This window comes from Salmo salar, chromosome ssa01, assembly GCF_905237065.1.
Source record: "Salmo salar chromosome ssa01, Ssal_v3.1, whole genome shotgun sequence".
Classification (NCBI taxonomy): Eukaryota; Metazoa; Chordata; class Actinopteri; order Salmoniformes; family Salmonidae; genus Salmo; species Salmo salar.
Genome location: NC_059442.1, coordinates 147,629,205 through 147,642,036, shown reverse-complemented (window position 1 = coordinate 147,642,036; position 12,832 = coordinate 147,629,205). Strand labels below are relative to the sequence as shown.

At 42.0% G+C, this 12,832-nt stretch overlaps 1 protein-coding gene across 1 annotated transcript in view; it reads right to left on the bottom strand.

The window, feature by feature from the left end:
- Positions 1 to 7,434: 7,434 nt before the first annotated feature.
- The window catches only part of LOC106567553 (tumor necrosis factor receptor superfamily member 10A), a 39,255-nt gene continuing 33,857 nt past the window's right edge, over positions 7,435 to 12,832 (bottom strand). The window contains exons 9-10 of the mRNA XM_014137011.2: positions 12,615 to 12,651; positions 7,435 to 10,436 (exon numbers count right to left, since the gene is read on the bottom strand). Coding sequence (XP_013992486.1) covers positions 10,135 to 10,436; positions 12,615 to 12,651 — 339 coding nt within the window. The 3' untranslated portion in view covers positions 7,435 to 10,134. The remainder of the gene's footprint in view (positions 10,437 to 12,614; positions 12,652 to 12,832) is intronic.

The following is a 12,832-nucleotide window of genomic DNA, read 5'->3' as shown; positions in this document are numbered from 1 at the left end:
CCCACAATAAGTTGGGTGAATTTTGGCCCATTCCTCCTGACAGAGCTGGTGTAATGGAGTCAGGTTTGTAGGCCTCCTTGCTCTCACATGCTTTTTCAGTTCTGCCCACACATCTTCTATGGGATTGAGGTCAGGGCTTTGTGATGGCCACTCCAATACCTTGACTTTGTTGTCCTTAAGCCATTTTGACACAACTTTGGAAGTATGCTTGGGGTCATTGTCGATTTGGAAGACCAATTTGCAACCAAACTTTAACTTCCTGCCTGATGTCTGGAGATGTTGCTTCAATATATCCACATAATTTCCCTTCCTCATGATGCCATATATTTTGTGAAGTGCACCAGTCCCTCTGGCTGCAAAGCACCCCCACAACATGATGCTGCCACCCCCGTGCTTCTCGGTTGGGATGGTGTTCTTCGGCTTGCAAGCCTCCCCCTTTTATCTCCAAACATAACGATGGTCATTATGGACAAACAGTTCTATTTTTGTTTCATCAGACCAGAAGACATTTCTCCAAAAAGTACGATCTTTGTCCCCATGTGCAGTTGCAAACCATAGTCTGGCTTTTTTATGCCGGTTTTGGAGCAGTAGCTTCTTCCTTGCTGAGCGGCCTTTCAGGTTATGTCGATATATGACTCGTTTTAATGTGGATATAGATACTTTTGTACCTGTTTCCTCCAACATCTTCACAAGGTCCTTTGCTGTTGTTCTGGGATTGATTTGCACTTTTCACACCAAAGTACGTTCATCTCTAGAAGACAGAACGCATCTCCTTCCTGAGTGGTATGACAACTGCGTGGTCCCATGGTGTTTATACTTGTGTACTATTGTTTGTACAGATGAACGTGGTACCTTCAGGCATTTGGAAATTTCTCCCAAAGGATGAACCAGACTTGTGGAGGTCTACAATTTTCTTCTGAGGTCTTGGCTGATTTCTTCTGATTTTCCCATGATGTCAAGCAAAGAGACACTGAGTTGGAAGGTAGGCCTTGAAATTCATCCACAGGTACACCCGCAATTGACTCAAAATATGTCAATTAGCCTATCAGAAGCTTCTAATGCCATGACATCATTTTCTGGAATTTTCCAAGCTGTTTAAAGACACAGTCAACTTAGTGTATGTTAACTTCTGACCCACTGGAATTGTGATACAGTCTGTAAACAATTGTTGGAATAATTACTTGTGTCATGCACAAAGTAGATGTCCTAACTGACTTGCCAAAACTATAGTTTGTTAACAAGAAATTTGTGGAGTGGTTGAGTAACAAATATTAATGACTCCAACCTAAGTGTAAGTAAACTTCCGACTTCAAATGTATGTGTATTTCCCTGTACAGGGCAGCTAGAGCTGGAACTAGACTCTGAGCTTGTCCTCATCACTGTGGTGCAGATTCTGGGCTTCACTAAGTCTGTGTGTAACCCGCTGGTCTATGTCGCCCTCAACACCAACTTTAAGATGGACTTGTTATGTGTTGGGGGGCTAGGGTCAGTCTGTTGTATCTGGAGTATTTCTCCTGTCTTATCCGGTGTCCTGTGTGAATTTAAGTATGCTCTCTCTAATTCTCTCTGTCTTTCTCTTTCTTTCTTTCTTTCTTTCTTTCTTTCTTTCTTTCTTTCTTTCTTTCTTTCTTTCTTTCTTTCTTTCTTTCTTTCTCTCTTTCTCTCTTTCTTTCTTTCTTTCTCTGTCTCGGCGGACCTGAGCCCTAGGACCATGCCTCAGGACTACCTGGCCTGATGACTCCTTGCTGTCCCCAGTCCACCTGGCTGTGCTGCTGCTCCAGTTTCAACTGTTTTGCCTGCGGTTATGGAACCCTGACCTGTTCACCGGACGTGCTACCTGTCCCAGACCTGCTGTTTTCAACTCTCTAGAGACAGCAGGAGCGGTAGAGATACTCTGAATGACCGGCTCTGAAAAGCCAACTGACATTTACTCCTGAGGTGCTGACCTGTTGCACCCTAGACAACCACTGTGATTACTATTATTTGACCCTGCTGGTCATCTATGAACATTTGAACATTTTGGCCATGTTCTGTTATAATCACCACCCGGCACAGCTAGAAGAGGACTGGCCACCCCTCATAGCCTGGTTACTCTCTAGGTTTCTTCCTAGGTTCTGGCCTTTCTAAGGAGTTTTTCCTAGCCACTGTGCTTCTACACCTGAATTGCTTGCTGTTTCGGGTTTTAGGCTGGGTTTCTGTACAGCACTTTGTGACATTAGCTGATGGTAGAAGGGCTTTATAAATACATTTGATTGATTGATTGGTTCACCCTGCTGACTTGGGGCCAGAGGGCCAGAGCCAGCTGGTGGTCAAACGTGGACCGCCTGCAGGGCAGGGGGGCCCGGGTGGGCATGTTGTTCTTGGAGGGGGGCTCCCACCCCTGTAGTGGAGGTGAGAGGGGTGGGCTCAACCAGATGGGGCTGCTGCGCCATTGGAGCAGAGTGGATTAGGTGCAGCATCCCATGGCCCTAGTGGCGCCAGAGCTGGAAGGTGTCACATATAAATCCCCGCCCCCCAAACATCTGTTCAGTGTGCGGCTCAAGAAGACGAGCAATACACTGTTGCTTAGTTTGACGGATCTGCCCCAACAAACAGGGGAGGCAGTAAGTCTGGTACCACAGACTCCTCCTCTCAGTCAAAACCACCCAGCTTCTGAGCTAGCCCACTCACAACTGTTGTCAGACCTGAAAGTAGGACCTTTAGGTGCTTACAAAAGGAATAAGGCCATAGGTCATTCACTGTGGTGATAGATATAAACAAATTGCACCTCAATGAGGCAGAGAAGAACAATAACCAAAACTGATCTCAGACACGGTTAGATTTAATGCAAACCCCTCTCACTGTGTGTTATGTAGCCTAGGGCTAGATTCAGGGCTCGAGTCAAAACCGCATTGAAGTTCAGCACTATAGAGAGATTGACATTTAAAGGTAATTTCCGATTGAGCTGACATATACATATTGTAGGGGGTTGGTTGTCACAGTGCTTATTACTCCCAATCTAGAGAGTGCTGTGTAATAATTTAAAGATTAAAATGTTATTTCTTTGAAAGAACTCATCCATCTGGTCAATTCATGTCAGCATGACAAAACATTGAGGTGAGGGGAATTCATGTTTTTTTTCATAGGTGAAAGTTTAAAAAAAGTATTGGTATTTACTTTATAAATGTTTGAATTATGGAAGTATATGACAGCGGCATCTAGTGGCAATAGGAGGGAAATACAGCAGCGTGCATGTAGATGGTGGATAGATAACCTACTCCCTAGATAAATGTGTGTGTGTGGGTGTGTCCAACCCCCCTCCCCAACAAAAAAAGAAATACCTTACTGTTGTACTTGTCTTTCTTGCACAAAAGAAATACCTTACTGTTGTACTTGTCTTTCTTGCACAAAATAAATACCTTACTGTTGTATTTGTCTTTCTTGCACAATAGAAATACCTTACTGTTGTACTTGTCTTTCTTGCACAATAGAAATACCTTACTGTTGTACTTGTCTTTCTTGCACAAAATAAATACCTTACTGTTGTACTTGTCTTTCTTGCACAATAGAAATACCTTACTGTTGTACTTGTCTTTCTTGCACTAACGCTCGCACTTGTCTTTTCTTAATAGTACTGATTTTAGTTGATAGTTGCTTAATTGAGGAAAGTTCTTGCAATGACTGCGATATATGGTTGTTTCATCTGTAAATTTGAAATGGATCCCCAACTGTAACTAATTGATTGATCAGTTGATTTATTCTTGTGTAAAAGACGTAGGCATATGAGATTTCTACAATAACCATGATTCATACATAGTATCACGACTTGTGAGTTATTCAAGAAGAACGGTGTAATGTCAATGTAAATACCATCAATAGAATATGCCTTCAATTACACTTGCAAAAAGGAGAACACAAACTGTAGGATGAACTTAGCTGTATTTTGGTTCTCAGTTACTCACGACATGGGTAAGGCCCGATGCCACTATGCATAAAGATCAAGAAATTATGCATTGTCGCTGTCTGGGATCTTCTGCCTTGCTCCTGCCATCTTGCACTGCTCCCTCCCTCTCCCTTCTCTCCCTCCTCTGCACCTCCCTCCTCCGCTCCCTCTCCTGCTCCTCCCTTCTCCTTCTCCTCCTCCTGCACCTCCTCCTCTCCTCCAGGATCCTTTGGTTCCTCTGGAGGACCGTGGTTCCTCTCGTCTCTAAAGAGGCGGTGTGTTGCAGATGCGGTTGTGACCGTGATGGTCGTATCTTAGCCCAGCACCACTCCAGAGCCCCACAGATCTTACAATGAGCTCCCTGGAACCAATGGCCCTGTCCAGCCTCCTGGGCTGCCTCGCAAGGGCCTGGTGCAGGCAGGGTGGGCTTTGGATGTGCCTGGAGCTGAGGTTGTAGCTGGAGTGGAGATGGCTCCTGAAGGAAGGCTCCAGAAGGACCCTGTGGCTCGACCTGAGCGTAGCCCAGCAAGAGGCACCTGGGCTGGGGGAGCTTGGGCAGGAGGCCTGGATGGATCCATGGAGGTCTCCTGCTGAATTAGTTGTGCTGGAGAGAAGCTGTAGGGCTGTTGTTGTGGCAGCAGATCCTGTGGTTGTAGGAGCGGAGAGTAGATGGGGCCAGAGTAGTGGGTCGCCTTGTCCTCTCGTTTCACTGGAAAGTCATATTGGAACTCTGTCTCATCTTCACTCATAGGATCATTACTGTGGTCCTTGTACACTCTGTCCCTGGGTGTCCTGATCTCGACGACAATAACTTTACGACTGTCCCGCTGCCCAGACTTCATCCTACTGCTGCGTCTGCTGTGCTGCTGGCTTCCCCTGCTTATTCTTCTCTCATTCTCACTGAGTCTCCGGAGAGGGAGGGTCTCTGGCTCTAGTTCTAGCCCAGCCGGGTGAGAGGGCCCTGGGCTGGGCTGGTGGACCTCCTCCTGGTCCTGCTGCTGCTGGTTCTCAAGCAGGGAAATATGCCTCTGGCCAGACATTTGTCTTGGAGGATGAACTGCTGGTGCTGACAACATGGACACACCATCCTCTGTACGTTTCCTGTTACCCGGTCCCGGTGCAGGTCCCAGCACTGCTCCAGCTCGGTGCCTGTGTGACCTTACAACTTCCCCCTCCTCCTCCTGGAGCTCAGCCCGGAGATTATGTCGCCTCTCCAGTCGGGCCCTCCTCTCCTCCTCCATGCGGCGGGCCCTCCTCTGCTGGCGACCCCTGAAGCGTACCAGCTTCCTGGCGTTGTCCAGAGGGATGCCAGACAGCTGTACCAGCTGCCGCACAGTGCAGCGGTTCAGGTCGAACGCCCCACTCTTCCTCACCATCTTCACAACCACAACACCACAAGAGCCAGTGGGGGAAAGGTCCCTCTCTCTGCACTGTGTCTGTGTCTCTCAGTGTTTTACACAGCCAGGTTGAAAAGTAACAACAAAGAGGTAATGAGAACTGCTGATTGGAATGTCATGGTATTATGACATCACAGACTGCACAGTAGAATTACATTATGACATCACTAATGAGCTAACTACACAGTGGAACAGCATTATGGCATAATGTGGAACAGGGTATGGGTCAATTCTAATTCAGAAAGGGAATCGAATTTAAAATTACAAAGTTGAAAAACGTTTGAAATAGTTTCTCCTTTTCAGTTTATTGAGAAGTAATTGAAAGTACCTAACTCTTATTGAATTATAATTTTTCAGTACACTTCCTGAATTGACTGACAATTTTAATTTACCCCAATTCTTATATGGAATGTTGATTTTTTTAAATTTTATTTTATTTCACCTTTATATAACCAGGTAGGCCAGTTGAGAACAAGCTCTCATTTACAACTGCGACCTGGCCAAGATAAAGCAAAGCAGTGCAACAAAAACAACAACACATAAACAAATGAACAGTCAACAACACAATAGAAAAGAAAAATAGAAAATCTATGTACAGTGTGTGCAAATGTAGAAGAGTAGGGAGGTAGGCAATAAATAGGCCATAGAGGCGAAATAATTACAATTTAGCATTAATACTGGAGTGATAGATGTGCAGATGATGATGTGCAAGTAGAGATACTGGGGTGCAAAAGAGCCAGAGGGTAAGGAATAATATGGGGATGAGGTAGTTGGGTGTGCTATTTACAGATTGGCTGTGTACAGGTACAGTGATCGGTAAGCTGCTCTGACAGCTGATGCTTAAAGTTAGAGAGGGAGATATAAGACTCCACCTTCAGTGATTTTTGCAGTTCATTCCAGTCATTGGCAGCAGAGAACTGGAAGGAAAGGAGGCCAAAGGAAGTGTTGGCTTTGGGGATCACCAGTGCAATATACCTGCTGGAGCGCGTGCTAAGGGTGGGTGTTGCTATGGTGACCAGTAAGCTGAGATAAGGCGGGGCTTTACCTAGCAAAGACTTATAGATAACCTGGAGCCAGTGGGTTTGGCGACGAAGCAAAACTTCGGCAAATGTATTTCAATCAATCAGGGGTGCTGTGGAACCCCCTGTGGCTATGATTCTATAAGGAAATAAATTACGAAGTGCAACGCTGAAAAGATGAGTGTTGCAGGCTCATGTCTATCAGAGCAGAGAGGGGGAAAGACATAATAGAAAGTTAATCTCTTCAGTTCGGTGCGAGATACAGGCGCGCTTCTCTCTCACCACAGTGTTGTGCTATATAGGCTACAATGTTGCGGAAAACATAAACCCGGCCGCTCCAACATGAATCAATTCTTAGAATATCAAGCACGTTTTCACATTGTTTTTTAGGGAGCAGTAGAATTATTGAGGAGTCAACATCAATTAAGTGATTGCTTTTATTACACTTATTACATAACTACCAGTGAAAATAATTTGAAATGCAATAGGAGAGGTACCGGAATTGGTTCCGAAAAAAAAAAAAATAAACGGAGAGGTTTCGGGATCCGGCTCAAATTAAGCACTGACGCCCATCTGACCCAGATTGCGATTTATAATAGACCGTTTTTGGATTGCATAAACAACAATAGTAATTGTGTGTGGCGGGGATGCAGGGCAGTGTTCCAAACGAAACGACTACAAGCGTGCTTGCTCTAGTTCCTCGACGCCACAGCTAGCAGAGCTAAACAAGTACCTTATAGTTTAAGCCTTTTCTTTGAGTCATAAAAGTGCATTAAAATTGCATAGGAACTGTGCACTTTGGATTTTTATAAGTACGATTTTCCATGGACAGTTACTTTAATAATATGCAATTGTTTCACACATTGTTGTATAATATACATTAATACTGCATGCATTCAGTGGTTAATTAATTATTCTAGTTATTCAGTTTTGGAATAAAAAAATATGTATTTAATACAAGACTTAATCCAGGCTGTATCACATCTGGCCGTGATTGGCCCAGCGTCGTTTTTTACTTAACTGACTTGCCTAGTTAAATAAAAGGTTAAATAAATAAAACATTTAAAAAATATTTTAAAAATACAAATACAGGATATTTGTACAAACCATTTATTTAAAATTGACATTAAACAAATACAACAGCTTTGCTACATTCGTATCTGAAATCCAGACACAAGCAAACAATTGTCTAAGGGAGAAAATTACTTCAAGAAAACATTTTTGTTCATAAAACATTTTCATAGGCAGTATAAACAAGTTTTTAAGCTATGCAACGAATAAACAGAAGTGCGAGGCTTGTAGTAAAATATGAAAAAGTACAAAGAGAAAAAAGCAACTATTCTCAAATCAATTGCCAGAGCGCAAACATGATATGAACACCAATTCATAACCCTAACTCCTAAGACTTCATAAAAAAAGCCAAAAGCAGTCTCAAAGGTAATATTGTAACAGAAGGGATGTGTTAAAAAAGGTTGTAGAAAAGCATTATGAAGAAAAAATAAGGTCCCTAGAAATTGATGCAGGCTGGTTTTTCATTGTCTGTCAATAGATGGCAGTGCCAGCACTGTAGCTTCATATCTCAGCTATAAAATATAATGATTTCCTCTTTACATAAGTGTAACCACTAGACTACAGGGAAAAAGGGGCTAAACCAAGTTTAATGTGTCTAACATCATATGCTAGTACTTAGGCCGATTCACCACTTATGGCCTCACTAAGTCTATTCTACACAATTTACTTCACACTTCATTCAGTGCCTTCTGCTTTTAGGTTTTTATTTTTTGTTAATAACTGTATATATGTACATATATATTTTGTGAAGCACATAAATACACTCTTACAAATGTTTGTACAAAAAACACTACAGGAAATAAACGTGGATTAACTATCCAGAAAAGCATTCATTCATCTTCTTGTCAGAGCCAAACAATGAGAAGCAATGTGATTTGCGTACCTGTAAATACATGTTTGTTGACATGTATCAAGGAGTCCAACATTGTATCAATACATTAGTAGCCATTAGTAGCCTTGTACTGGACAATGTGAAAAGTACGGTTTGGGTCGCCCCTATAGTGTGAATCAGGCATATTAGTTCAGGCTTGACAAATCTGCCCTCTACCACAGATAGAAAGGCTCACAATAGCCCACAAATAGATTAAAAACATTGTGTTAACAATCACTACAAAAGCCCTAACACAAAACGGACATTATCATGACCACCTTGGTTGAATAAGAAACTCTATGTGCAGAAATGGCATATGTAACTATGAACTTCTTTGACCGTATGTGCACTGAACAGTCTTTGATCGGTGCTCCGGCATCAAGCAGGAAAGGGTTAACCCCAAATGCAGTTCAGCCACTCCTGTCAATTTCATCTCAGTCATGATGCCCTGTAGCTAAATGTAGTCTTGATAATGTAGTAACACATTACTGTGCTCTTTAGTTTTCCAGGGCTGCTTTGTTCGGAATGGCATAAATAATGACACATAATCATCATCCGTTTAAAATAAATATGTCAATGAATATCAATAAATAAAAAATGATGGAACCTTGAGGGCTCTGAGTGTTTGTAGGAACTGTTTAGAAACATTTGACGAACAAAAGAAATAGCTATGGAAATAACTTCCAACAAGTGTCCCACTGGACACACTGGTTGAATCAGCATTGTTTCCACGTCATTTCAATGAAATCACTTGGAACCAAAGTGGAATAGACGTTGAATTGACGTCTGTGCCTAGTGGGGTGAGAATGCATTAACACTGAAAAACAAAATAACTAACAATGCAGTCTCTAAAACATTCAGTTTAGTCACTTCTGCATTTATAAAAAACAGCTTCCTTGCCATTACCTGCACTTATACACTTTAAATGAGCCTATGGCACATTTAAATTCATAAACAAATTCTGGAATTTGTAAACAGTAACAAGCCACCGTATGAGACATATTTACACACACATGTAAATATTCAAATGGACCATTTCTAACTGTCGTTAAAACTTCTAATACGGTTATGACTCATATCAATCTGCATTGTCAACCATGATATACAGTATGTTCCATATTTTACTGTAATTGTTTTACGGCGTTGCGCTTAAATGGTCTATCTTTACCTGTAGTTTAACCATGTAAACGTCCTCCTAATATGGGCATTTGTTACCTGTTGCTCTAAACCCTACATGTGCCAGAGGCCAGTGCATCAAGAAGACGCAGTATCAGTGACAAAAAGCTAGCTAATGCCACTCCTACAAACCAGTGTATGTCCCTGTCTCAGGGGTCAGTATTGGCCTATAAGCCATGTCAGTCTTAGAGAAAAGGGGCAGGGTGTAAAATCATTGAAATCAAAGGTGAGCTTCAGACCCACCCAATCACTTCAGCTTACATCTGACCACAACGGCCGATAACTTGTGTGGAGGCCATCTCTTAAAATAACCTCAACATCCAACTCCAACTCCTCCATTTAGATTTAGAAAGTGTTGGCCTATCAAGACCGAATACACCAGGCCATATAGGCAGATTACAGTTGATGTCTTTTTGCAAGACAACAACGTCCATCTCTAAACCCTGCATTAGAGAGTACTGGTCTATAGGCCAAATACACCAAACCATTTTGTCCGATCTTCGAAAGACAACAATGTCCATCTCAAACTCCTCCATTTTATAAGAAAGCACTGGCCTGAAAGCCGAATACATCAGACCATTTAGGCCAATAAGAGTTGACGTTGTCTTTCAACAATGTTTTTAATTTAATTGCAATCCACACACGTCTCCAAGGCAGCGCCGCAGTGGGCTGGGGGTGTCAGGGCGTGTCTGCGTGTTTGTAGTAGCCCCTCTTGATGGCAGCTAAGGCGATGCTCTCAGCGGAGCGCCTCTGGTCCAGGCTGAGAAGGGCCTGGAGCAGGGCGTTGATGTCTGCCTTCAGACCCTCCTTCTGCATCCAGTTCTTCAACAGGTCGTATACCTTGTCGCCAGGAGGGGCTCTCTCTGCCATCTTGATGTGGTTGTCATTGACACCGATGTAGCGGAAGAACTTGTTGTGGATCCGCACATCCAGGCACTCGTCGAAGAGGTCGAAGCTCTTCTTCAGGGATGTCTCCTCTCCTGGGGAGAGAAAGGAGAAGAAGTGTTACCTTGGTTACATCTCTGCTAATTCATTGTTGCTGATATCAAAAATAGGGGAGTTTTCCTGTTTTCCTGACCACCAAGAAAATGTGCTTTAGTTATAGACAATAAGTTAGGTCCAGACTTTTTTCCTGAACCTGTCATATGTTCAGGAAAAAAACTGCCCTTTATTTTAGAAAGCATAACTCTTTATCGTAATTTTTCCTTTTCCTGATGATTTCACTTAAATGAATTACAATTCTTAAGCTGAAAACAATAATATAGCTTTTCTTAAACAATAGAAAAACATGTACAGTCATGCACTGAACTAAAGTAGCTCTGCATCAACTATGATCTGTTCCTGAATCTGTGGCGGTGTGCTTTCCCCGTCACATTTTGTTCATTTTCTCGGCCTTACAATAGAGCTCCTTTTTAGCATCCGAATTGTAAATTGTTTCTAACCTCTTAATGAGGGGAATTAACTCGTAAAGCAATTAACCACTGAATACAGAGCTAACAAGGTTAAACCGTGGAGCCAATAGTAAATAAGTGCTACACACACGCAATTTACTTCAGGCAGAGATAAAAACAAAGCCAAGCTATACTGACTATAGTTCAGTAGCAAAAACTATGCTTTAGGTAAATCCCGTTTTCCTGTAGTCCCTATTCATTAAATTCAAATCCCTATTCATCATACGATGAATGAGTGACAAAGGACATAAAATTCATATATAAAATCCATCAAATTCATGATTGTTTTGACTTGCTGAGGGCTGACATGAACTCAACGTTATTCCATCTCTATGGAGTGGATTTAATAAATCGAAATGCTCAAACCTTGCATATCAAAATGTAACTTATAGACAATACATTTCTATCAGACTGTTCTGTAACAATTCACTCTTCTGAACAGACCGCAGTCAGGATATGATGAATGTGTTGTTTATGGTGTTTGTGGAACCCCTTCCTACAGTGGTGTAGTGGTGCCTGGAGAAGTGGGTATACTCTAATTTTGCCAAGGTGTCCTGTGTGAAAAAATCTATGAGAAACAGTCACATACACTCTGAATGACCTAAAATGATAAATCCCATATTGGTCTTTCACAGTCAGGCCAACCCAAGCTGTACTGTGCAAGTAGGCTTAGATTAGGCCTACTATTGAAACAGATAAATGAGTCAGAAATGCATAATTTTCAGATCTTTCCCTATTATATCAGGTTTTCACTCTCAAGGTCACACTTCTTCAACAGAAAAAACACAAAATTGTATGTTTTAAGTCCATAACAATGATTGAACCACGTCAGGAGACCACTTTTGAGGTCTGGAAAAAAATCGAAGAAATGTTGAGTTTTGAGTGTAGTTACCCTTTAATTCAAGTGTGCAGGCACCTAGCACTGTTGTTTGGTTAGCTGTGTTTCTGTTGCACATAAGATGGAGTAGGCAAAATAAATGTCCACTGTATTGATGCAAATAATCATGATATCATTCTGATAGGTAGGCATACGCTACTTTCTAGCTGATTAACATTTAATAGCGAAGGTTTCTGGGAATGCCTTTCCATCTATCAGAAGACGGTTAGGCCTATCATTAGCACTGCTATATATGTTTCCTGTTCCTTAATTGTTTGACACCTGGAAGTTTTACTTCATATTATGAGGCATGTCTTACCTTGCTTAAAGTAGCGTATTGCAAAAATGCCACCATAGAAACATAGAGGCAATTATTTGTATAAAGACTTACTCATGCGTTCTCCTGTTCTATTGTTTTTTTAACTTTCTTTCATTGTCTAGCAGCCAAAGGCATTATGCTAGTCATATTAGCAACACATGATACATTTCTAACGGATATTTCCATCTATTTCTATGAAACTGCTTGCATGTGCAGTGCGCATTTTAGAATGGTGTTTTCCAGTAATTGCAATTTGGAACAAATAAATAATAGTTTATCAACATTTTAAGCTAAACATTCTGATCTGTTCCATCAGCCTTATTAGTTGATACAGCGTCTACTTCCACCACACTACTTAAATACATATCAGTTGGGATTAAGAAGAGAGTACACGCAATGCCCACTGAAAAATAAGTGGGTATAAGGCGTATACCTGCGTATACCCTCCACTACACCACTGCCTCCCTACTAGAACCCGGCCCACACTCCAGCTCTGTGCGGGGTCCCTTACCTAGCAGGGACACCAATCTCTTCTGTAGAGGATCACCCTGAAACACGACAGGAGAAAAAACAAGAGTTAACCACAGCCCTTCTACAGACTACCGGGGACAAAATCCCTTATCTGTTCAGAAATACTGTAAGTAAAATATTATTAGTGTTATGAAAGTCTGCCTTGGTGAAAATACTCAAACTTGTAACGTGCTATTGTTATTGCACTTCTCAGGATAT